Source organism: Protopterus annectens, chromosome 6.part1 (genome assembly GCF_019279795.1).
Source record: "Protopterus annectens isolate FY-2018-M chromosome 6.part1, PAN1.0, whole genome shotgun sequence".
NCBI lineage: Eukaryota > Metazoa > Chordata > Ceratodontiformes > Protopteridae > Protopterus > Protopterus annectens.
The window spans coordinates 506,889,053-506,916,798 of record NC_056738.1 but is presented as its reverse complement, the minus strand read 5'-3'; the positions used below and the strand labels follow the sequence as shown (position 1 = coordinate 506,916,798).

The 27,746-nt window shown below is 38.9% G+C and overlaps 1 protein-coding gene across 1 annotated transcript in view; it reads right to left on the bottom strand.

The window, feature by feature from the left end:
- Window positions 1-27,746, bottom strand: part of PARD3B (par-3 family cell polarity regulator beta) — a 5,075,916-nt gene that overhangs the window by 2,876,951 nt on the left and 2,171,219 nt on the right. Inside the window, exon 7 of the mRNA XM_044075955.1 lies at window positions 18,722-18,847. Coding sequence (XP_043931890.1) covers window positions 18,722-18,847 — 126 coding nt within the window. The remainder of the gene's footprint in view (window positions 1-18,721; window positions 18,848-27,746) is intronic.

Sequence of the window (27,746 nt, the reverse complement as noted above, 5' to 3'; positions counted from 1 at the left end):
TTCAGTGTTGTAGGCATTAAACAACATTTAGCTTATCAGTCGACCAAGCTTTTAAACAATTAGGCATGTAAACCATATATTATGTTATCTGCCAAGCAGCAGGAATATACGTAATTGCCCGTTCAACATACGTGGTAGTGATTCGGAACTTTCACATTAGTGCAATAGAATTTGTGAAGCTGGATCCCGGTTGTTGTACTGCAGTAAGAGTACAGAAAGCAGTATTATACCATGACCCCCCCCAAAACGTGCACGCTGATTGGCCAGCGTGCCCGTTGTAAATCGAGTTATACTAATGGAAAAAGGTCCGTCCCAGACTTTTTCCATTAGTATAACTCGTTTAAACACTGTCTCGCTATGTTAAATGGGTTTAACATAGCGAGACAGTTTAAAATAAGCAACGGAGATCTCCGTTGCTTATTTTAAAGCTGTCTCGCCATGTTAAACCCATTTAACATAGCAGACAGTGTTTTAAACAACGGAGAAAGCAAGATCTCCGTTGCTTTTAGTGTCTCGCTATGTTAAATGAGTTTAACATAGCGAGACAGTTTAAAATAAGCAACGGAGATGTCCGTTGCTTATTTTAAAACCGCTCGCTATGTTAAACTCATTTAACATAGCGAGACTGAAAAAGCAACGGAGATCTTGCTTTCTCCGTTGCTTTTGCACAGCTCTGATGTACTGCGAGGCGCGCAGTACATCAGAACTGCTGGATGCCAGACATCTCGGAAGGGCAGTAAACAGGCATTATACTATGCCATTATTTAAGAAAAGTAACAGTTTCTTTTCTTAAATAATGTCATATATAGCAATAACCACTTCTGGGTGTGGGTAATGCTAAATTTACCCACGGTTGGCTTTGTTTGGTCCCTCGGGCTTTGCCCTCGGGACCAAACCACGCCAACCGTGGGTAAATTTAGCATTACCCACACCCAGGCGTGGGTTATTGCTATATTATTCCAGTTAACTGCATCTATCAGATAATTAGCATGGCAAAATGTAGTTTTGTAATGTTAACTAGCTCAGTGGCCCACTGTAGTTAGCGTTATATAAATGCTACAGTGGTGTTTCAAGCATTACTTAACTCTTTTTGTAAATATGTAAATATATTTTTTAGTCTGTAAAAATATTGATATGTATATATCATGTGTTTGCATTTCTGCTTTGTGTCTCTAACTTTCTTGTACAACTGATTTTGACCATATTTTTGACTCAGAGGTTTGATTCTCTGTAAACTGTTTTTTTTTTTTTTTTTTTTTTTTGAGCTTTTCTCCCCAGGTCTCCACTGAAAATGGGCCACAATCCAGCTGGACCAACCCGGCTACCAAATGTGAATAAAATAAAATAAATAAAATGACTTTGGCACTAGTCATTTGCTGCTCTGAGACCCTCTTGAAGTATGTTAACATCATTTGGGGAGTCAATGGCAGCACACAACTTACAGATGTCCACAAATTTGGTCAGCCACAGACCTTTTGTCTTTCCCGGGACCTCTAGAAAGTAGATGCCAAATAATAGGAGTCCCAGGGTCTGCTGTTGGAGGTGGTGGCACCTATTTTGACCTTCTGGGTCCTATCAGTGAGCCAGCCACCCACCTGATGAGATAGGGATTTATGCCAAGTTGTTATAGCTTTTCGATGATGCCTGAGTCGGGGATTGTGTCAAAGGCTTTGGCCAAGTCAAGGTAAGCTGTATGTACTGACTTTCCCTCATCCAGTGCCTTGGTGACAGTCTCAAAAAAGTCTACCAGGTTCAACAGGAAAGATCTGCCCTTGAATCCGAACTGGGTGGGGTCAAGTGCTTGGAGATTACCTATGCCCTTGTTTATGAGGTTGAGAATAATACACTCCATGACCTTACAGATCAGACTTGTCAAGCTAATGGGGTGACAGTTACCAGGGTCAGTAGTGGCACCACCTTTGTGCAAAGGGATAACAATGGCAGTTCTCCACTCTGCTGGAACTTGTGCTGCCTGTACTTAGGCTATGGCTGAACAGGGTGCTCAATGGCGAGGCTAGTTCTCCCTGGAGATGTTGCAGAATACAGCCTGGGATACTATCAGGTCCCATGGAAGCTGTGTTCTTTGCCTTGGATAGGGCCTTTAACACTTGATCTATGGAGATGTGAGGTGTGGGGCAAGTATTGGGGATGTCGAATGGGCCATTGGGGGGATGGGTGGCGGAGTTTGCACTACACCTATCTGCTAGCAAGTTGGCTAAGTCAACAGGATGAGTGTAAGTGGTGCCATTAAGAACAAATTCATAACAAACCTGGGCTTTGCATTGGAGGTTTCTGAAATAACTGAAAAAGGCTTTGTGATTAGCCTTTGAAGGTTTTCACTAGTGATCTAATTTGAGGCTAAGGAGTGAGTTTTTCCAATTGGGAATTTGTGCCTTTTTACCCTTGGACAACAGTTTCTTCCTTTTGTTGTAAAGCCAGGTGATAGACTATGTCTACCACATATGTTTGTGTTTCCTTGAGGAGCAGGTTTTAGTTCTGTTGGGTATGGCTGAGTCCATGCAGTTGTACAGGTGCTTGTATACTGCATTGGCATACTGTTCAGCATACTTGTCTGCATCCTCTGAGGGGGGCGGTGGTGTGAAGCTATTGATACCCTCATTTAGAAGGTTGTAGTCAGTTTTTAAGAAGTTTTTTAGCCTGGTTACGGCTGGGGGGAGGGGGTTGGACGGGATAGACACTTCAAATGAGAGAGACTGATGGTCTGATCTCATCAGGGAAGAACTTACTATGGGGGTGGTGCAGCAATCGCCCATGCTGGTGAGAACCAAGACTAGAATGATATCTCCCCTTGTGGGGGATGAGACAAGCTGATGTACTGCGTGGAACTGATGAAGTCAAGGAATCATTGGGTGAGTGCATTAGAGCAAGAATAGTTCACCCAGTTTATGGCAGGGTAGTTGAAGTCACCAAGGATCAGGGTGTTAGCGGGTACATTGATGTACTCAAGTAGGTCCGGGTAGGAGAAGTGGGTGTCCTGAGTCATGGATGGGGGTCTATATCTGGCTATAACTTGGATGGGTGTCTTGCCAATTGTCAATTGCACCTGGAGAAGTTCTAGTGCATCATGCTGGCAAACCAGTCTGGAGGTGTGCTCGTCTTTAATGAAAACAGAAACCCCACCAACCTTAGTTTTCCCAACCTCATTTTGGGGTCAGAATGTGTGGAATGCAGAACAGCCTGGTAAGGCAGGGGTGTTCTATGCATCCTTGAACCAAGTTTCTGTGACTGCACAGATGTCAGCATCTTCCAATGCTAGGACAGCCTCCAGTGAGTGCATTTTCAGATTAAGGCTCCTAGCATTAAGCAGCATGACCTTCAATTTGCTTTTTGATAGTTCTTTTATGTTGGAAGATTTGTCTTTGGGACCTTTCTTAAAAAAAAGGCACAAGAGCCTTGGCCAGAATCCTGAATCCCAGGGGTGACAAGTGGAGGCATTCTCTGACAAAGCATTGAGGCCTGTCAACCATGTCATCCCAGGCAGACAGACACTGGATCCCCTTGGAATGACACCAGAAACTAAGCCAATTATTGAACTCTTTTTTTTTTTTGATTCTGTGGTATCATTCTTGGTGAAGGTAGGATGCTGCTTAGGATTAGGGTCATACTGCCTGGGACACACACTCTGACAGCTCAATCATGTCTCTCATCATATAGTCCAGGGAGGTATGTCTCAATTCATTCACACCAACATGAACAATGACAGAGTCATACTTGTACCTATTGTGGAGAGACTTAAGTGTGTGAGTGATGTGGCAGATTCTGGCACCTAACATTTGTGGCACCCTTTCTAATGCAAATAATAAGGGTAACTTTTGTGTTGTGCTGACATCAAGTTTCCTTATATGAAACAGCTGTTATAAACATGCTGCCCATTAAACAGTCATATTTCGGCCTAGTCCCACTGATCAGTGTCGTCTGCAGCTGGCATTGGCCAATGGTGAAAGACTGAATTACAGGTCTCAAGGATAACCGGCACAACTCAATACTAATAGTCAAACTACACTAGTACAGCTGAGAACTGATTGCCTGTCTGATTCATGCACTGGCCCTTCAGATCTCTCCTGCTACTTTAGGCAGAAAAGAAGCATTATTTCTTAAAGAAACCCTGTCTCTGTGGAAAATGAGATAGGGTTGACTCACCATAAGAGCTTGCAACTGAGATACTGTTCTTGCAGATGTCAGATCAATCAGTAAAACTGTTTTCCATAACCTCAAGTCAGCCAGGTTAATTGGTACAAATGGAGTAGGTATTAGCTTCTCTAACACAACATTAACATCCCAAGGAGGGGCCACCATTTTTTCTTGAAGGCCTCCTATGCAAAACCCCTTTGAAAGGCATGTTTTGACATGAGACTGCATTGAAAGAGAAGCATTTACTCCTACCCTTTCTGAAGATCACAGTTCCAGTTGTTTTATCTCTGATACTATCTTTGTTACTTCTAGTAAAGCTTTTCTTAGACTTTGAGTTCCATTTTGTAGCTCATGCCTTTTTGGCAGCCGCAAGGCCTTACATTTGTCAACTGATTGTTCAAAAAAGAGGAAAAGAGGTCTACTTGCGGAACTACCCACATATGGCACAAATCGTGAAAGACTACCTGATCTAGTATCCATTCGTTACAGTCTACCTTGTCCTACTCAGTTTGCCTGCTACACAAATATGCTCTGATGGAATGTAGGATGCCTTTACAGTGAGTCTATGTTGTGAAGCTATTTCCCAAGCCAACATGGGTAGTCGACAAAGAGGATACAAACTGGGTTTCCCTTGCTTGTTGATTAAACACGACTGTGGTATTGTCTGTAACAACCTGAGGAAGTCCTGGGGACAAAAAGATGATTCAGAGAGTTGAGTGCATTCGGTAATATTTATGTGCTTGCATCTGTCCTTGGTATGCCACATACCTTGCACTTTTAAGCTTTTCACAAACTACTCACCAAGCAGAAGTCCAAGGTGTCTGTGGTGACTGACTGATTTGGAACATGGAGGGAGAAGGGGAGACCTAGATTTATGAATATCTTCTGTTTCCACCAAGTGATTACTCTTCTAACGAATGCCAGTATTAGGATTTGAAAAGGCAAAGTGAGTTGGTGTTGGGACCAAAGAGACTTCAGTACCACTGTATCTTTCCCATGTGGTTTCTTGCCAGGGGTATTATGAGAATCCCTAGATGCTATGAGACCCAAAAATCCTGAGCTATTTGTCTACAGTGACTGAAGTATGAGTGAAAAACCCTAAAAATAGATCTAGATTCAGATCTGTTTTTTTTCTGTAGAAGAAAAGTTGTTTGAACTATAGTATCTAGTTGACATCCCAAAAACAGTCTTATAAGGAGTCGAGACAGACTTTTGAATGTTCTCTTGGAATCCCAGCTTGTGCAAGAGCTCTCACATCCAACAGAGGTTTTGGACACTTTGAAAAAGACACTGCAAGGATAAGCAAGTCATCTAAGCATGGAAAAATGTGGATACCCTATGGGCACTTTGAGAGCACTCTTGGTGCAGCAGATAGTCCAAAGGGTAAACCAGAAAACTGATAATGTAAAGCAGACACGAAACACCTGAAATCTAGATAAATAGGAATGTGATGAGCATCTTTTAAATCTAGCATTAAGAGAAAACTTGAATGTCGAAGATGAGGTAACAGGTTGTGAAGTGACATCGTTTTGAATTGGGCACTTTCATCAAAAGGTTTAGGAAAGAAATATTCAGAACTGGTCTCCAACCATTTTCTTTCTTTAGCACTAAACATCCTTGAATAAAACCCCATTCCCAGCTAAGAAGGGCAAACTGGTTCTATCACTCTCTAGGACAGAATGTGATGCAGGACAGTTGGAAACAGAGTTTGGTTTGAAGGATGAAGAATTACCCCTAGAAAGGAGGAATTTTCTCCCACTGCCATCTATCTTGATGAATGATCAAAACTCATTTGTCTGAAGAATTACCCCTAGAAAGGAGGAATTTCTTCCCACTGCCATATGTTATCTTGATGAATGATCAAAACTCATTTGTCTGAAACTATCTGTTGTCGAAGAGAAAAGTTGAGATTCAGACATTCTAGAAGACAAAGGGGGGTGCCGGAGTGAGAGGGGGAACAAAGTCCCTTAAATAGTCATTCTGACTAAATTAACTGTCCTTGGTTTGGGGACTTTCCAAAGTTCTTCTTGGAACCTCCTTGCAATTTCTTCTTAAACATCTGTTTACCTGCATTTTGCTGAGAACTGGATGAGGAGTTAGAGTTTCCCTTGGAAAATTTGGAAAATGAGGGCTGACAAATCTTAATTCCCTGTATCATCTTACCTCTTTCATTACACGTTTTGATCACCTCTGAAACAGGCAGTCAAAAACTTAACCTTGGTCCAAATAAGAACGTAAAATCTCATTTTTGTCACCAACTAGGAGGTTCATAGAGTGCAGCCATGCAAACCTCCTCAAACTATACCAGTGGCCATAGCCCTTGAAGTATCAACAGTCTCATACACACCGTATACAATGTGTAGTGATTTGAACAACAGAAGAAACTGGATTATCAGTAAAATATTTCTAAAGCAACAGGACACAGCAAGTTAGAGTGGTTACATGTCTAGCCTGTTGGGGATACCAATAGTATTCCAAAGGGATCTATACTTGTGGAGAAAGTTATTTGGACTCTTTTCAGAAATAAAAGTGGGAAATGGACAAAAAAACAACCAAATGAAATAACTGCAACTTAGGTATCCTAATTAATTCAATAAAGATGCCATATTTCTCCCAGACTTTCTACATAACGTATACACCTTTTGCCCAGTAATCTGATGACATGGCATTCATTGTTTTTGGTTTCCAAACTAGCCTGAGCATCTGGCTAACTGTTGTCAAACTGCTTAATCTGTTTCTCTCTGTATATTTCCAAGGAAAAGGATGAGTACTGTGTAGCTGCTTGTTATACAGCTAACTAAAATGCATTAAGATTCACAAATTCTACACTATGGTGTCTAGTTGACATCCCAGAAACACAATCATGTGAGGATGACTCAAGACAGAGTTCTGAATGTTCTCTTGCAATCCTAGCTTGTATAAGAGATCTCTCATCTAAAAGAGAGCTTCCTGACACTTGAACAAAAACTTTGCAATCCTCGAAATATGGAAAACACACAAACAGAATTTAAAGGCATCAAGCCTATGACTGCAAGACTAAGCTTGCTAGCAGTTCAATACCTTAACACTCTGAAATAAACTTTCAAGCTTTGTGCGCCTAATTCTTTTGCCCCCACTGTCTGACCATTATCAGCCTGCTCACAGCCAACTGACCAATTTATTGCCACACACCATGTTAAGAGACAACCTGGGGGGAGTCCATCATTCAGTCAAAATATTTGCATATATACCTCAATCTCTCTCTGTGCATGCCTTGCTAAGCAGTCAAATGGAGCCATGTAAGTGTTGTCCACTTTCCCTCACTTCCACAAGGGACACTGTCAGAAAACAGCCCTGTCCCCTTCCCTGAAGCATGGGGAATGGTTTCTCCAGTTTTCAACAGGGAAATCACACTTCTGCATGTGTTTTCCTAGCACTTGCAACATTTCCCTCCTCAGGGAATTGTGAGTGGGCAATATCCCAACCGCTGCTTCCTTCTGGCCTGGGTCCTCCAATACTGGGCCACTAATCCAACCCCAGTCACGGGGCTCAAAGGGCTCCATCCCACAAGTTTAAACTACCATATTACTCCAGCAAGCATGCCATATCAAACCATTTAATTTTTTTTTTTGCACATAGTTGTAAGAAATTTTAATCCAAGTATATAACCATATACTATGCCACCAAAACACTTATTACTGCAACAAACATAAGTATAAGTACATTCACAGCAGCTCTTCGAGGAAGAAATCATTGTAATACTAAATCATAAAATCTGTTAAGACTTAGCTCACTGTAGTCAACTCCCAGTCAAAACTGCAAAATCAGACATTTATCCCTTTTTTGAATCATTAACATTGGTTTTAACTGGAATCCACTAACACAGAAATGTGAGTCACTCCCTTATAAATTTCTCATTACTTCATATTCCCTTTGGTTCCTTAAAATAATATCTCCTCAGTGGGACAAATGAATATTGCAGGTAAATAATGATTACATATAAAACTAAATAAAACAGAATCATTTGTTTGCATATATAACAATTAAAAATATAGATTTTGCTAAAACAAAGAACAGTCAGGTTTCAAGAATTAAATAGCCTTATACGTATCTTAAATACCGTAGCAGTAATAGAAAATAAAAGTAATTTACTATAATAATCATAAAAAATATAACAAAAGTATTCCAAGGAATTTCTGAATTATGCAAGATTAGCAGAAGCTCCTTGTTTTTTCCTCAGAAGACTGTTATGATTCAGAGACCCCCCCCTCCTTGCTACACAGCATCACCACACTGAGCTACTGGCAGTGAGGTTTACAGCACCTCATGTGCACTCCACTAGAGGGTCTACCTAAAAGACTTTCTGGACTACTGATCAGTTACAGTGTTTGCATTATTGGGAATTCATAACCACCCACAAATACACAAATATGGGTCAGGGTTAGGATCCAAGGTATAAGTGCCCATCACATTTCTGTGGTGGAATACCAACGCCTTTCAAATCTGGTAATCAATGCAGATTGACTTGGCAATGGTTCACCTTGTTCAGTAATTCTATATGGGAATGGGTGTTCATAGGTTGTTACTGGGCTAATGACCACTAGGACACTTACAAGCCTAGCCATGCACCCCAAACCATTTGTGTTCCAATTATCATATGTTAGGTATGTTAGTAGGCAGGTAGCTAAGAATTTGTAAGGGGTTTGTGCTAGAATAATGCTTTTCTTTTGATGGCCTATGTCCATAAGGAACATGGGAGCCAGACAGGGGTAAATTTACAATTTCTCATTCAGTTGTCAAGGTTTGTTTGAATAGGGTCAGGGATTGGCCCTGTTTTATATGGATGGGAAGTCTATTTCATTGTGTGGGGATACTGTGGAACACATCTGCATCTCCTGCCTGTTCTATTTATGTCATAAGCAAATTTCATATCCCTGGATGCAGCGTGTTTGGTGTTGCTTGTTTTTTCCATGTGCAACAGATCAGGGCAGGGTCTGAGCAAGGGCGCCCGTAGTCAGGTGCAAGGGGGTGCACTTGCACCCCTCCCTGGAATCCAGCAATAAGCCAACTGGCTAGCCATGACATTAATTTTCTTTTAATTTTCAGTCTTGTAACCAAACTCTTCTGCGGATCATATTCTCCATTAAAAAAAAAAAAAAATCACACCCATACCCTAAAACTACATAGTTACTTTGACACATGGGGAACATTAGAAAAAAATCTATTAGAGACCATCTACAGATTCGACTTTTTAGCATGTTAAGGTGGATAGAGTGCTTTCCCATTTCAATGGAAAGGCATTACTCTCGATCCATGTAATCTTTCGCCTGTGGTAAAAGTAATAAGATAAAGGGAGCTGCCATTTTGAATGTCAAGTTGTATGTTTTGGATGTCTTAGTTTTCTTCATGTTTAATATGACTTTAGTGGCTGGTAAGCTGGTTTTACATATGTGGATTTATGCTACTGTGTTGGGTTAGAGAGTTAGAGGATAGTTATGCTCTGTGGGTCGTGCTTAGTGTTACTGTCTGCTTCATTGGCACTGACACCTACTGCAAATAGTGGTTGGTTTAAGAAATGAGAATGCAGGATTTAAGCATACTAGAGGAAAAATGTCAGTAGTGAGTTTTTGTTTGGGAAAGCGGATTTGTGAGCTCTGTTTTACTTAACTATAGTCTCGACACCCTGTGACTTTAAGACTGAGTTTTGTCAATCGGTAGTATCGCCAGATGGGCCGAGGTAATCCAACTCCTGAGAAAGCTTTACTCTTCTAGTGGTTGCTATAAGAAGTACTTGCAATTTTTTTATTAGTAAGAAAAACATTAGTTTATGTGAGTTATATCCATTTATTTTGTATTCCATGGACCCTGAGCACGAACATATGTTGAGAGGACTGCATTAAAAATGTTGCAAAGAGGAAACTCTGTAATTACAAATGGTAGAATTATAAATTAAATGTTTTGAGTTTTGTGACACTGGCCAACCAGCACCTTATCCATACAGCTATATGACCTTTTCCTATTGCCAAAGGGAATTATTCATGGAGGTGGGGAAGTCAGACTTGTTGTTCTGACCACATTTTATTACGGTGTTAAAAGGGCATGGAGGACCAGTATTTTATGCAGTTGTTTTGCTGTCCTCGCTTGTTTTGTATTGTAGTTCGATGAATTTTATGTCTGCCTTGTGTTGAATTTAACTTAAACAATCTGCAGGTAAACATTTTGTGTTCTTCATGTTCTTGCATTTTAACAGTACCCAGTCTGTCGCTTTTTGCACCCTGTTGGAATTGCTTTATGTCATCAATTCAACAGTCTTTTTTTTTTTTACAGGAAGTTAGTAGGAGAAGGCATTCATATTGGTTTTGGCTTTAATTTCTGCGTTTTCATCTGAGACTGGTTTGAAACATACTCATTTAAGTTTTATTTTTAAATAATGTTTATGCAGAGACAGGTAATGATGGATTCCCCTTGACATCTACTTATGTTTACATTGCTTGCCCATATACACTTAGTTGCGGTACTAAAACTTTGTTAGCATTTTACCACTGAAACTGGCGTCAGTTTAATAACTGTTTTAGGTTCTTGATCATCTAAAGACATGCATCTGGAGCATTTCTCCCCGGGCCTCTGCTGAAAACAGGCTCTGTGGCGCCTAGTCAGACTTTCCCGGTCAACAAATGTTAAATAAATAATAATCAGAACATTTAACAACTTGTTGGTTTACAGCACTCTACATAATTTCTTAACAAAAACCCTTTTTGCAAGGTATTTATGTTTTGGTTCACCTTAAAAACATGAATATCATCATTTTATTTGTTAACAGCAGTGCAAAGCAAATGAAGAGAAGGAGCTGCGAGTTGGTCCTGCAACTTCAAAGGAGTTTTAAGTTTGGGTTTTGTCATTTTCTGTCATTCAGCTTATTTGTTGATAGCAAAATTGATATAGATCTGCACATATAACAAGTGTTTTTTTTTTTTTTCTGATTTGCCATCGGTATACAACAGTTTTAAAAGATATTTAAGGCTAATTTTGGTCCTGTGTTTATCCCACTGAATGTATTAAGAACTTGTTGGTTTTCAGCTTATTGTGAAGATGTCTAATATAGCTATAACTTTATTCATATTATGATGCCTTGTTTTATACTTGTGAACTCTTTTAGATTTTTATGTATAGTTGGTGTACAGTGTTTGGAGGATACATTTACACCTTTTTACAGATGTTTGATAATGTAGCTGCATTTTCTTTTGTTGGAAGAGAATTGCTGTTCATGCCAAGTCTGCTTAAAATGTGCAACTGTTTTGTTTAGCAAATGGGTTAACTATTGTGGTATAGAATTTTAAAGCAGTGTTAGTAGCACAGCAGGTAGCATCCTTGTCTCTTGATGCAGAAGGCTGTAGGTTCTACTCCCACAGCATATTCATTTGCATTTTAAGGGGGTGGGGTGCTGCCGTCCTGAGTATGTCCTCCTTTGGATGAGATGCCTAGTAACTATGACCCTGTTTTTCAGTTTGTCATCCACTCCCTATTTCAACATATCAGCTTACATTTTTTAATGTAATTTATTTTTCAAGGGAAGCAGGTACTGAAATTGTAGATGAAAACACTGAAATATGAAGTTGTTTTCTAGCAGCAACCTCTTCATTAAATTCAGATTTCTTTAATGTGGAATTATTCAGATGACTTTTACTTCTGCAGAGATTATGCATATTCATTAGATTCAGATGTCTTTAATGTGAACTATTCACATGACTTTTACTTCTGCAGAGATTGTGCATATTGACTGATATTGGTGGATTGTAATGGCAGAAGTTTGACTGGCATTTTATGGTTGAAATGTTCTGAAATTGGGCAGCTTTGTTATTAGTGGTTCATATGTTTTGTTTCATTGTTTACTGGAAAAATGTTCAAAACTATAAATTTAAAATGTGGTCTAACAAGTGGTGCTGTATTATACAAGGGATACAATTTAATTAATGTATTTTATAATCGAATACAGTCAGGAAGGTGAATCAAAGAACTTTTGCATGGTCCTAAATATGTGCAAGGGACCTATGATTTGAAAACAGCCCAAAGGTAAACTTTAACTTGCCGCTGGCCAAATGCATTTTCTTTGAATGTGGGTTTCAGTGCTGTTTCAATGAATTAGTTTCAAAGGCAAAGAAGTTTTAATGCTAAGTCTGATTTCACTGTAAAACTGTATTGCTTTGTTTAGCAAATATCTATTGGTGTTTATGCTATAAAATTTGAAATAAAAGCTGTAAATTAAATCCAAATATCTGTAATCACTGTAGAAGTAAAGCATAAAACAGTATGCACACAGAGTTTTGAACAGCATTTATGGCAACTGGGGAGAAATAGCCAAGTAATGGGACACTGGAATAACTGTGTGGGTGGAGGGGGCTGAGTGGGGGGGGGGGGCTCTGTTTTGCACCCCCCTGCAAAAAATCCTGTGGGCTCCCTTGGGTCTGAGGAAGCTCTTTAAGCCACACAAAGATCACCTCTCAGCAGCCTGTTGGAGACGGAATACAGAGACAAAGCTTTTAGGCAGTCAGTGTAGGGACAGGGTATTCATGCCCTGAACTCCCCTGGTGAGAAACCTTTGTGGGCATTGCAACTGTTGCAAGTGTCTGATTATAAACATGCCAAAGGTGTCACTCTATTCAATGACAGGGCTGAGTAGAGTGGCACTATAACTTCCTTGGAATGCCATACCCTTACTTACAAGTTGGTGGACACAGAAGGATTTTCTTATTATCTTAGCTACATGTTGGTCAAAGGCCAAATTGCTGTCTACATATATTGCAGATCCCTTACCACTGGGTCAACTGTTAGGGGCTTTTTTATTGCTAGATTAATTAATTTGCATTGACAGTTTCCCAAACAAATGACTGGTGCCAGAAACATGGCCTCAAACTGAATGCCAAAAAGAATGCACCATCATCTGGTTTAAGGAGAATGACATCTCCACAAATTATTACATTAATAACAAGGTCCTAAGTACGCAATCAGTTGTGAGGGACTTGAGCATCCAGGTTGATAGCAAACAGACTTTTGACCACCATATTGCCTCCACTGAACAGAAAGGTTTCTACATGGCCCACCTCATTAGGAAGGGTGTTTTTATCCAGGGACAAGGAGGTCATAACATCCCTGTATTCTTCCCTTATAAGACCCATTATTAAATACAATGCCCCTTTCAGCATGTATCTCACAAAACACATGCAACAGCTGGAGAGACCACAGTGGCTCCTCACCAGGAGAATCCAGGGCCTCAAACATCTACCCTATACAGATAGGCTAAAAGCCCTGCTCGTCTACTCTGTCTCATACAGACTCCTCAGAGGTGACCTCTGTCTGGCATACAAAGCAATCTCAGACCCCGCCTTGATGGGACTGCTGCATATCAAGCTCCACTCAAGTAACCTGCACGCACGACCTCATCCTGGTTTGTGACATCAATAGGACTTGCTGGTAGGTCAGATTTATGTCCCAGAGACTCCCCTATCTGTGGAATCGACACCCTCGCCATGTCAAGCAGAGTACCCCAATAACCTTTTTTAAGTGCAACCTAGATAACTGGATGGGAAACAAAAAATACACCCCTGGGATTCCACCGTTGTTCCTGCTGCACAGTAGCATCTGATGTTGACTTGTAGGAACATGGGTTAAATTCTTAGCTAGGCTTGTAAGGGCCTCAGGGCCAATAGTCTAGTAACTTCCTATGATAATCCACTTTTTGGTACCGAGTTTTAGGCAATGGCTTTGGCACCAGTCATTTGTCTGCGCTAAACCCATTTGCAAGAAATTTGTTTCTCAGGTGGAATGTACAATAGCTCCCAATTTACAGTCATCTGTGAACTTGGTGAGCAGAGGCTTTTAACTTTAGCCTTGACTGCTGAGAAACAGATTCCAAGCAGGTGTGGATGCAGCAGGATCCCTAGGGTACTCCACTGGTGACCGGTCTCTTGATGGCAGTGGTCTCATTCATCCCGACTTCTTAGGTCCTGTCAATGAGCCAGCCAGCAATCTACCAAGTTATGTAAGTATTTATGCTTAGCTCAGAGAGTTTATACAATACCCCACTCAGGCATTATTGACAAATACCTTAACCAGGTCAAGATGCATAGTATGCACTGTTCTACCCTTGTCTATTGTTAGGGTGAACCTCTCACAGAAATATACTAGGTTAAGTAGGCAACACATTCCCATACCAAAGCCAAACTGGGATGGGTCCAGTGTCTGCAGGTTGCCAATGTCATTGTTTATCATTTCCATGAAAATTCATTCCATGGCTTTGCATATTAGGCTTGTTAGACTGATGGGTCTGTAGTTCCTTGGGTCAGTTGATGGTCCACCCTTGAGGAGAAGAATCACTGTTGTGGTCCTCCATTCACTTGGAATGTAGACTGTTTCAAAGCTGTAGCTGAAGAGTGCCTCAAGTGATCCTGACACGTCATGTTTTAGACTGTTCAGGAGGGTTTACAATCAAAAGGCAGAAAGCTGTCAGGCTCCTGTTCGAACATGGTAGAAGTGACATTCGGAATGTCGACGGTCAAGTTACAGTCACTTCAGAAATTTGTCGATAAGGCAAGGACATGAAGCATGTCTTGCAACGGCAACTGTCGACATTAACATCGAAAACAGATTGTCAACGTTATTAGTCGATCGTTTAAACTCACTAATATTGATGAGGTCAATGAAATGCATCCAGGACATCGTTTGTAGTTGTGAATCTCGCATTTTTGATAGTAATCCATTCAGGAGGCAAACACTGATGTTGTCAGGATCCACAAAGGCAGCATTCTTGACTTTAGTGAGTGCCACCTGCACCTGCCCCCTGCTGACAGCTGGGGAAGTATGTTGAGGAAATTTCAGCTGTTGAGGAAATTTCAGCTGGGGGGGTGGGGTGGGGGGGTGGGGGAGGGGTGAAGTCTGACCTGAATTTATTAGCTAGTAGATTTATGTCATCTTGATCGATGTAGGTGATACCATTCACCACCAGTTTGGCACACTATTGTCTGTCACCTCTAAGGTAACAGACATAGCTGAAGAAAGCCTTCGGACTGTCCTTAGCCTGTGAGGCTATCCAGACCTCAGAGTTCTTAGTTTTTTTTAGTCATACAACAGAGCAGTTGTCCTTAAGGGAATTGCTTTTTCTGATTTTGGTGTGTATGTCATAACTCCCAATCTCTTAGCACAAAAAATCTGTACAATGTTAAATTAATGGGGGGAGGGGCAAAGGCCCCAAATCAGCGACAGACTGCATATACTGCTCTTATAAACTTACTAAAATAACACGTTTTGCATCAGCCTGCATTTTCTGAAGGATATGAAATCTCAAACTCAAATGCTGATCATTATTTAATGACTTTAGTCTTCAATTATTCGCCAGAAAAACACAAATTTCATGAGGAACATACTAAAAACGTGAGGCAAAACTCTGGACATTTAACAAAATTCTGGATAATTGAGAGGAATATGTAAGCAGAATGGTGTCTGTGCATATATGACTATTATGGGTACTAATGATGTGTGGATTAGTGTTCTGAAGAAGGGCGCTGTTTGGGTGTGGTACACGTGCCACAGATGAAGTGGTAGGTGCTCCGCTGAACAGTTTTTCCAATGTCAAAGTGAAACAATGTAAACTTATAGGAAATATGATGTTGCCCCTTTAGGATATCTGGATGACAATGAACTGGTCCTGAGCACTGTGGCACAAATTAACTCATCACTGCATAGTGATTTTCACTTGCAGTGCTATTCACCATCAATTCTAATCCATTTGAAGGAATAACAAAATTGAAACATATGTGATGAGAAACATCATATTTCTTAACAGCCAGCAAAAAGCTCCTTGCAAAAGAGCAATTTTGGTAAAGGACATACCCTAAACAGCAATCTAATCTTTAAATTAGAAGAAAGATCCTTCAAATGTAATCAGAATGAACTTTTAACTGCAAAAAATCAAATTGTGTTACATGGATGTTAACAACAAAAGAAATGCATCCTACAGGTAATGTAAACTAGTTTCAAATTACTTGCATTAGCCAAGCTCCAACAGCATGAGGAAGATGCTCTCTCTACAACCAAGGTTGCAATAGTTGTAGTAAAATGCTCTCGTAACATCCTAAAACTTCGGCCAACACAAAGTATATGCAATCTGATATGAATATAAAAGTAGTATTGCCAGGACTCCATGACACATACCATAAAAAAAGATTTTATCAAAGCAATATTCTCACCAATGGGCGGCCATGGTGGTGCAGTGGTTAGCGTTGCCGCCTCACAGCAAGAGGTTCTCTGGTTCGATTCTCGGCTGGGGGTGCCTTCTGTGTGGAGTCTGTATGTCCTCCCTGTGGTCGCATGGGTTTTCTCCGTGTGCTCCGGTTTCCTCCCACATCCCAAAGACATGCAGTAGGTTAATTGGTCACTCTAAATTGACCCTAGATGTGACTCTGTATGTGTGTGTGTGTGTGTGTGTGTGTGTGTGTGTGTGTGTGTGTGTGTGTGTCTTCTGTGGAAGGTTGGGCGCCAGGCTGGCAACTCGGCACCGTAAAACTCCACTGCCAATCATGAGCGGACAGATGATCTGCTGTGGCGACCCCGAACTGGGAAAAGCCGAAAGAAGAAGAAGAAGAATATTCTTACCAATGTGTAAAGATGTAAAGTATTACCAAAAGGCAGAGTGGGAAAACAAAGTCCTTTGCAGTTGAGAGCTGCTCCCTTTGATGCTCCTTGTTATTCAGCAGGTTTATTTTACATCAGATTATTAAATAGCATTTTAGAAGGCAATAAGCAAGTGTGTCCTCTTCACAATTTACAATTTCAGCCTTTTGTCCTTTGAGGGCAACTACTCATGCAGACACATTCTTAATCAGGTTCTAGCAATCTGTCATACTAATGACCCTTGGGCCACAGTACTTCAGTAGAGGCAATGGATAGAGTTTTCCCACTGAGGCTATTGTCCATGATTGTATATAGTCTGGCATCATAAGTGTTGAACTCGGCACAGAATATGTCGGTAAGACATAACAGGGGCTCATATCTGTACATTATGCTCTCTAAAAGGAACCAGTTCCTGATACATGACATTCTGGAGATGCATTAAAAAGTAGCCTATAAGACAGTAAGGAGTACTGATTCTAACGCTCCAAATTCAAAAGGGGTACCAGTTGGACTTCCAAGGACTGTAAACAGTGACTGTCAAAATACTATAAATGGAAGCTGAAATGTGGGGAAATACATGAAGAGACCACAACTGTGGTACTATGGAGTAAACCCCCTACTCTGAAGTGCACAAACCTCCGAATACTACACAGAAATATTGTGGGTGTGGGGGCAACCTTCCCAACAGCAAGCGGGATGAAGAGTGGAGCTACCTGCAAAAACATCTGAAAAGTATTTACTGTTTTTGATTAAATCTCTGTTAATTTTGTGAAGTATCAGGACTCGAATATTGGACCAACTTTCTGACAGGCAGCTGATAAAAATCACAAAGTCAGTGGTTTAAAAACTGTAAACTGCAGTGATTTAGGCTGTCAGGACATCATCATCTAGTGCACAGAATCAGAAGTTGAAGGGTGGGGGTACAAGTCCACTTTACAGACCTGATACTGTACATTCCAACTTTTATCCTGCTAGTCTGACAAAGCATCAACTGGCTTCCTATCCACCAAACAAGCAGCTCACTTGGATATAGATGTGGAATTCTGGTCAACTATTAATTGCAGAGGAAATATGGGTGACCCATGAAACTGTTTACATTAGACAGTTACCCTTAAAAACTCTGAACCTAAGCAGAAACTAGAGACAACCATGCACTCTGAAGCCTTTGTGAGTCATGGCGAGCCTGTAGACTAGCTGTCAAAGCATATTCATCCCAGGAAAACTGACAACTATATCACCTTCTCTTTACATGAAAGCTCTAACTACTACTACTGTTTGTTTCTCCATATGTTTCTCCAAGCTGGGCTAACTATCACGGGAGGCAACTCACCCCAGACACATGAACTATATATTCTCACTAAGGAATGTAATCAAGTCAACTGATATGTACCAGTATTTTATAACTGACTAGACTGTTGACTGGGGTTAGACAGAATGTACAACTGCAAAGTATCCTGAAGTTGTATGCTTCTATATCATATTTATTACAATGTAGAAAATTGTAACTTCAAAAACATTACTGCCAAGATTCTATTACATGCCCTGTAGTACCAAGCTCTCAAGTGGGCCAAAGCATTTGCTACTGTAAAACCTGAACACCTCATCTTGTAATACATGAAATATCACATTATTAAAAAGGAAAAATCCTGTCAGACACTGTGACGACTGCTGGCGGTTCCTGGCACAGATACATTTTATGCATTTATTTATCTATTTTGCATCTCTGACATATGCACAGTATGCAATCCGAAAACCAAATAAATAGCTTAAAATATGGTTCAAATGCAGATTTCACAAAATATACTATTCTTGCAATCACACACAGACACACACGCACAACGGCACATGTACACACATACGCACACAGAAATAAAAATAGCTTGCTTTGCATGATTTAATGTAGGGCAACAGTAAAGGCTTTACTTACTGCGTAAATGTTTTATCCATTAAATCAATGCCATTAATTTTTACAATACATTCATTTTCTTTGAAAAGGCCTTCCCTCCTGGATCTGCTGTTCTCCTCAACATTCCGGATGAAAAGTCCTAGAGGCCTGCAACATAAAAACATGCATTTACAGAGTTTCTGCTCCATTCATCATAGACAGATCAATCATTTTTTTTAAGAAGCACACACCAAAAACAAGAACATTCTAAACCATTTCTGGACAGCAGAATGTCAGCAACAGGCTCTACCTACTACTGCAAAATCTCACCATGGCAACAAACACCTTCTTAAAGTTAACCTTCTCCCTGCTGCATCTGGTGTACTACACTAATGACTGTAGCTAAAAAGTACAGTTAACTTTATACACTTATAAATGAGATGCCTCTTAAAGGAAGGGATCTGACTTGGCAGATACAAGAAAAAAAAAGGTTCTCTAGACTAATGTTATCCGTACAGTTAACTTCTACAATCACTGGATGCATTTAACAAAAGCAGAATGCTAGCTAGATTTAATAACCCTTAGAGTTTATACTAATGGCTGTCAGGACTCATCAGGATACAAGAAATTAAATAAATCAATCATGTATTGTCAGATGTTAGTCAATTACATTAACTGTACAGTTCATAAAATAAATGTTTACCATATCCACTGAAAAACTATGATCACATTCTGAAAAATGCAACAATCACCACCAAAAAGTGTAGATAATTCAGAAGTAAAATTACAGAACTTGATAGGGATGCAGACAAGATATAAATGGTTATGAAAACAAGAACAGATGTAAAAATGAGACATCCAGAATAAAAAATAGTATGCAAGAAACAATATTAGCATGTTAAGTACTTTTCCACTGGTGTTTGTTGACTATCAAAGCCCTACCCTTCCATGATTGGTTCCATTTAATCCTCCTACCTACTTGCGGGGGGAGCCACTAGGGAAAATGCATTATCCAGTTAAGCATTAAGGGATTTTTTATTTTATTTCCTAACCTCCTTTCCTGATGGCTGACATGAGTGCTCACTGACTTTTGTGTGTATGTGTGTGTGTGCATGTGCCATGCACAATGAAAGCTACCACGCAAGCATATCAACAAGACTTGGCACAACCAAAGCAGATGCCCTTAGCCAACACACTACATCTCAGTCTCTTTTCTGTCCAAATACAAGCCAACACTGTGGTAGCCCAGGCTGTGTCACCCGCTCTGGGATGGGAGAACTAGCAGTGGCTCTTATTACTAAAATCCCCCACTGACTCCTATATCTCCCATTTCAGTAGCTCATCCTAGGTAGTCAAGGACACACAGTCCCTACAGGAAGTAATTCTACTGTTGGCAGTAGTGCATGGGTTGAGTCATCTTTTTGTCAGCTCACAAATAATCAACGTTTTTCTGTCAAGTTAATTTTAATTTTGAAACGTCAATCACTTGTGAGTTTACAATACGTGTTTATGTTTACCACCACCACACAGGGCAGAGATGGAAGAAATATGATATTTTGTTGGTGAAGGCCTCTTTATATATAGGTTCTTTTACTTCAATAATGATGCATCTTATTTCACTGAGCGCTACAAATCAATAAGGTGATAAGAAGTATTGTCACTCCTGATGCCCTGCTTAGTACTTTGTTGTTACAGACGTCAAGGAGAGCTTTCACTGACTACAAAACAGTGGCAGATCACTTTGGTATCTACAATCACATGCATTTTCATTCTGTGTGATTAGAAGCACTGTTGTTGCACTTAACAGGTGTACCTAAAATGAAGGAAGCCATCCAAGTGCACACATGTCTTACATATTTATTTATTTTACATTTGTTGACTGGGATAGTCTGACAGGATTCATGTCCATTTTCGGTGGAGGCCCAGGGAGAAAAGCTCCAAGGTAAGCAGACAGAATAAAAACAAATTAGAAATATGGTACAGACAAAGAATAATAAGCAAACATGAATAGACAAGTTCAACAGGTTAGAGTTACTCCCTGGCGACAGTCAGGGGTAAGTTCAACAGTAATCTAATTAATAGATTTTTCACATTCTTGATGAGAGTTAGCCAGGCTTGTTGCAGTGGCACAAGTGGTACAGTAAATATATGTTGACCTAATACTAGATACCTGATCACTAATGACTAAAATAAAGAAAACTACCTTCTGTAAACTACATGAACATATCCAAGTACAACTATAATTAAACAAAACAGAATTACAACAACATGAACAAATATATGACTATGCAAAGTGCTAACCTCCAGATATTAAGCTACTTTGCTTTGATGGGTGCTTGCTCTGCCACTGTGGATTCTGAACCCTGGTACAGAGGGAGTATCAGTAAACTGGATCCAGGTTTTCAGAAATTATACCAATATAGATGTCTATGAGCATCAAGAGATTCCTCAAATTTTGGAATTTCCTATTTTAACCTCTTAGTATTGAGCAGTGACATTTTGATGCGAGGCAAACTGAAATTTTTTTAAGTCTGCGTGTTTGAAAAGGCAATATGGGAGGTACAGACTTAAGTGATAAGAAGAATCCATAGGAGTTTATGTGCAGTTGAATGCTGGCAAGTCAGGCTGGCGTGTCAGCAACCTCCATCAAATCTGATGTATACTGCATCCCACTGAAATGACACATGCCCTGTGTGGTGGTGGTAAACATAAACACGTATTGTAAACTCGCCAATCCAAAAAGCAAACTATTTTGTCTTTGTATTAAAACATCTTTCCTGATGATGGCATACTAAAACTATACATCTTTTTCTGCATCATACATATGCATACAGGCATACACCATGTCTCACTGCACCCCCCACCCACAAGCAAGATTATTCATCCCCACATGGGCAACCACATAGTCATTTGTACTTAAGGTGGATGGATCTAAGGGCTTTGGTAACATCACAAATTCTGGTACATGAAAGGCAGCTTACTATCATCTGCTTGTTATCCATGCTGGTGAAGACAGAATCTATATGTCTACATGGTCCCCAATGACTATGACATGACTTTATTGGGGGGGGGGGTCTGCAATCTTTGTGGACATTATGAGTACAAGCTTGCAGCGCTGATGACTCTTTGTACAGGCGAGTGAGGATGCAGGAGTAGGTGTAGTAGGTTCTCTACGTGGCTGAGGTTTGGTTTGCAATATGTCTGGGAGACTTGGCTAAAGATTTCTTTCCATCCTTGGCATATCAGTATTTACTGTGGCACTGCAGCGTAGTGCACTAAGATATTTGACAATACTAGTGGAGACAACCCTCTCACCTTACTGTCTAAGTAAGTATTTACACCTTTCATAAATGATGCCACTGTTTCTAGGAGTAAATGTTTTTGTTAAGTAGGAAGCAGTTTGTTTTACTTTAATTTTTTAAGCTTCTGATTACGTCTACTTAACTGAGACTTGTGCAAGTCTGACTGCAAGGGGATTAACTCTAAATTGTTGGGAGATCTGAGAAGTGTAAGGTAAAGAACAAGGACAGGGTTTAATATGAGAACTGCCACTATAAAGATTTTGTGTTGTCTTTTGCTTCAGTTTTATTTTATGTTAAATTTTGATTTTTCTTGGAGTTTTAAAAATATTCTTGGTTAAGGCTAGTTAGCTAAGAATTGTGCAGTTTTCTTTGACTGCAAAGAGATTAACTCTGATATGTGAAAGAAGAGGAGAAGAAGAATTTTTATTTAATGTAAACAGAACAGGACAAGGTTTAAAATGTGAACTGTCATGTAAAGCTACTTGTGACTGGTTTGATTCTTCTTGTTCTGCTCCTATTTTGCTCTTAAACCCAGTTGCTCCTGACTTGCCAGCTCTTTATGTAAATTACATTTTACAAGATCCACCAAGTCTTATCTCATCTACTTATACTGGTGAGCCTTAGAAGATTATTAGGAAGACCCACTCCTTAGACTGATAAAACTCAGTTACCATCCCTATCATATCTTTCCAATCAACAGGTATACACTGCAATATCTACAGAAGTACAAGCAACCCCATTTTAACATCTGGGACCGTAGAGAAGCCTAGAGTAACCACGGAGACCTGTTGACTTGGGTCTGGGTTGGGACTGTGCTGCTGATTGCTCATGGAGAGAGCAGGAACATTAGCCATTTTCTCTGGCCGTTTCTTCTATGAGCCATTCCTGATAAAGTCCATTGGTTGGCTGACTTTTGCTTTGGTAGGAACCTTCCTGCTACATAGGGAGCACAGTAGCACAGCAGAGTGCTCCACTCTACTGGATGCTGTGCTACAATGCACAGCTCTGGATGAGACAAGTAGAAGAGAAAAGAGAACTACAAGCAACCTCATAAAGTCTGGGACTCAAGACTGGTGTCAAGGGATCACTGGGACATGCTTAACTGGATCTGAGCTGGGGCTGTGTATATGTTTGCTTCTGGTGACAGAAGCAGCATTAGCCAATCCTGTCTTGGACATTTCTGCTGTGGGCCATTCATTACAAAGTTCATTGGCTGGCTGATTTCTGCTTCAGTGGAAACCTTTCAGCTTATAAAGAGTGCCTAGTAACTCATCTTGGTGCTCTATTCTGCCAGGCTTCTGGAAGTTGCAATACCTAGAACACCACCAAATGAGACAAGGAGAAAACAAAGGGTAATTACAAGCAACCTATTTTAACATCTGGGACTTGTAAGGAAATGCGGTCAGCATGCCATGTCAGGGCTAGCTACTCGATGGTTTAAAAATTAAGTCATGTTGACTAATGTCACCATAAATGGGTACAGGAATATGCAGGTGGGTTACAGACAAGGCCTACTCAGTCCCACGCCAGGGATCCATGCTAATGGTGGGAAAGGTTTATGTACCCTTAATGGCCAATGTGTGCCTACCATAAAGCCCAGCAGGGTCAATAATCTACTGGCTGGTATCCAGCTGCCCAGCTTGGGTTACCTGGATGTACAACTAATCAACCAGCCAAACATGAACTAAATATGGCTGCACTCAGTAGAGGTTCACAGACAGGAAGCAGCTTGAAAGTGGATGACATGATGTAAGGACATGGCGGGACATCCTCCATATGCAGGAGATCAGATGGAAGGACAGTGCAATAAAAGCACTTGGTTTGTGATCCACAGACTAATGGGGGGAGTGAAAAGGCTAGAAATGGTGCGGGAATTGTGGTAATGGAGAGTCTTCAAAAGACAGTGAGGGATAATTGGGGCGTGGCCAAGGATGAACACAGGATAGCAGCAGATTTCTTCAGCTCCACCAATTTCATTACACTGATAGGAATTAATTACTTAAAAAATTAATTTTTGAAGTAATTTTCTTTCTAAATATGTTTGTTTTATATAGTTCTTGAACTATATCTAAAAAAGAAATGAAATTTTAACAATATTCCTGTCAGAAATCACTTTGGAAATTTTCCTGTCAGTTTATCAGTCTGAAATGAGTTCCAGTAAGACAAATTCTCAAGACTCCAGCATCAAGAAAGAACTTTAGTCTCTGATAACTATAATCCAGCAACTTACTGCTAAGATGGATAAAATGGATACTAAAATTGATACCTTCATAGAAAAAACTACAAAACAAATAGACTTGTTACATATAGACCTGCAACAACAGAAGATCCAGATGACAGGCATAGAAGAAGCTGTGAATGACATGGAAAATAGAATCCAAGAAGAGGAAATCAACACTGAGTTTCTGCTGAAACAAAATACACATTTACAAACAAAGCTGGATGACCTGGAAAATAGATCTAGGCGCAATAACATTAGGATTTTTGGACTGCCAGAAAATATTGAAGGTAACAATATTACTTCTTTTTAACAACATGGCTCCCTAAAACTTTAGACTTACCAGAAGCATTCTCTTTTGGTATCGAAAGAGCACATAGATCTATAGCTAATACTAACTCTAACAAAAACTATCTTAGATCAGTTATAGTTAGATTTCTATCATCTTTTGATAAAGAGATGGTTCTTAAATCTGCTTGGGCTAAAGCTCCTATTAAGATTAATGAGACAACTGTGCGTTTTGACAATGACTATTCTTCCTTGGTAATAGCTAAAAGAAAAGTTTTTCTGCCACTAATAAGGGAGCTTAAAAAGCACAGTTTAAAACATACCTTCTGTTTCCTGCCAAGCTAAAAATCTTCCTTCCTGATGGTCCTAAAATTTTGATGACTTAGACTCTGCTTTACTGTTTATCAAAAAAAATAAGATTTTGGATAAAATAGAGGAAATGGAATGGGCTAGTCCTTCATTAAAGAGACTGGCAACTGAAACTTCGTGGAAGACTTCAGAGAAGAAGAAGACACTAAAAAACAAATGATTTGTTCTATGTTTTTTTTTCTCTCATCATTTTATTTCATTATTAATCTTTTTAATATAGTTCCTGCATTTCCAGAAAGCCACAAATATTCTGAAAAAGATTTAATCAAAGTTATTCTCTGTGTGCAAAGAAATGTTTTGTTTCATAACCAGTCAAAATATCTGAGGAACTAATAACAAGCTATTATTCAATTTGTTTCTCTTTCTGAAAAAGAGAAGTAAGGTCAGTAATTTGATACTTTTTTTTTCTTTTTTTCCTCCTTTTCTTCTTTTCTTTGTTTAAACAATAACATTCTATTTAGATTATGTAGTGGGTAAAGGGTGGGGGAGGGCAGGGAGAGAAGAGTAATGAAAATATGATAAATGGAATAATAACATATTTATTCATTGTAAAAAGTTTATATGTTCTTCAAATGCTATTCCTAATTATACTTTCTTGATTATACTGCTTATGCTTGTTTGTAAATAATCTGTCATGCTTTAACTAATAATAAATTAGAACTAAATAATAGTAAATAATATGTTTTTATTTTTAACTCTATTAATATAAACAGTAAGTAATATTCCATTGTATATACTTCTTATAGCTTTCTCTTACATTTTTTTTATTTCTGCTTTACACTCTTTTATTTTCTACTCTCTTTTTCTTTTCTTTATTCTTTCTCTTTATTTATTTTTTCATATTAATATATAGAAATGCTTTTGATCATATAGACACAGTAAATAATAAGATTTGCATAAAAATTGAGTTGGGACAAAAATATTGAGTTTTATTACTTATTAATAACTTTGGGCTTAATTTCACTTACACAGAGGCTGTAATAACCTGTAAAATACATTGCGAAGGTTTTGTCATGTTTAGATGCATTTACACTGCTAAATGAATGTTTGTCACTAGTTTTTAACAAGTTTCCCGCCAAAATGTTAAGGGAGACAATCTGGGATGTGGGCTACCTCATGAACAGTGTCCTCGAGTTCTTTTAAAAGCTTCAACTCTCAGAATTCTCACAGAGAAGCTGAAAGCAGTCAATTTGACCTTTGACCCAGATATCACACTGACACATCACAGATTCAGGAAGAACACTCTACCAGGAAGTAGAACTGATGCAAATGCGACTATGTGAAGGAAAATGAACTCTTTAACATTTAAATGTGAGTTATTTTATATAATTACTTAAATATCTATGTTATAATTCATAAAATATGTCAGTTATAATGATTTTAAATGATGCAGTTTCTTGTAGTAAGTAAATGTCTTATTTTAGAAGGCATAGAAAATGAAACATTTATTCAAGTGTTTTTGAAAATCTACTTGACTGCAGCATACTAATCTGTGTTAAAACTTATGTTCCAAACATATACATTACTATAACTCATTTAATTCATCTGACTGACAAGCATAAATAACTTTATAACTCTATTCTGGAAGAAATTGTCATGTGATATATTTTAAAGCAGTAGTATAGACATACAAAATACAGATGGCTTTTTACAATAATGCAAGTGTTTCTGAGAATTTGCATAACTATGCAGTATGATTTATAACAATTTCTATAAATATAATATTTTATTCTATTGACAATAATGAGTATGAGTAAAATGCTCATATACAAGCAATTCAAGGTTTTTTTGGAAGCTGTTGACTGCATTTACATGACAGAAAATAGATGCATCTCAATATATGTAATGTCTGAACCATATTAGCCAAAGTTTTTGATTTAAATGAATGTTAGAACTTATTTTTACATACTTTGAATAAATTAATATGTAAATATGCCTTCCTTTTTTTTTTTCTCTCTCTTTCTTTCGCTCTCTCTCCCTCTTTCACGTCTTTTATTTCTCTCTCTCCTCTTGGTTCCTAATATCAAGATTATTTGAATGCTATTTGAATACAAGTGTATTATATTACATAGATGTATATAGTAGTATGAATAGGTTTTTAAAAAAAAAAAAAAAAAAAAAAGTTTATTTTAGTTTATATGATGCTATTTTATCAAATGTGTAGTCTTATCTTGCTAGATAATTGAACTGAAAGCTGTTAATTTAAGTTAAATATAACCAGTATTAAATTGATAAGGTGGTAGCTGAGGTACTGCTGCTTAGGGTAGGGGGTTAACTTGAGTGGTAAATACTACTCTAAGTTGGAGTTTTTAACTCCAGGCTGGATGCAAGGTTTAATCCTTACATTATTTTCACTTGTTCATTGTTATATGTATATAGTTTTGACATCCACAATATATTTTGTACATTCATTGTCACTACAAACAAAATTGAATCCTAAACAAAATCCCATAAGAGATTCAATAAATACAGCTATATTTAAAGGTACACCTAAAGGAGGAGATGTAACATTACTTATGTTGTTATTTGTTATTTTGATCATAAGATTCTTAAGTTTTAAAAATGCCAAATGACATCTTTAAAAGGAATTTCTTTAAACATTAATGGATTGAATAATCCGTGTAAAAGGGCAAGCCTAATAAGATACATTAATTTACATAAGGCCAACTTAGTCTTCCTGCAAGAAACCCATCTCTTGAAAAAGATATTGATAAACTAGCCACAAACAAATATACAGTATTGGTTAGTTCAGGGCACACTCAGAAAAAAGAGGAGTGGCTATTTTATGGAATAAAAGTATGCCCATTCCTAAAACCATTAAGTCTTATCAGGATGACAAAGGAATGTTTTGTATGGTTACAATACAAATTAATGGGAAGACTTGCACTTT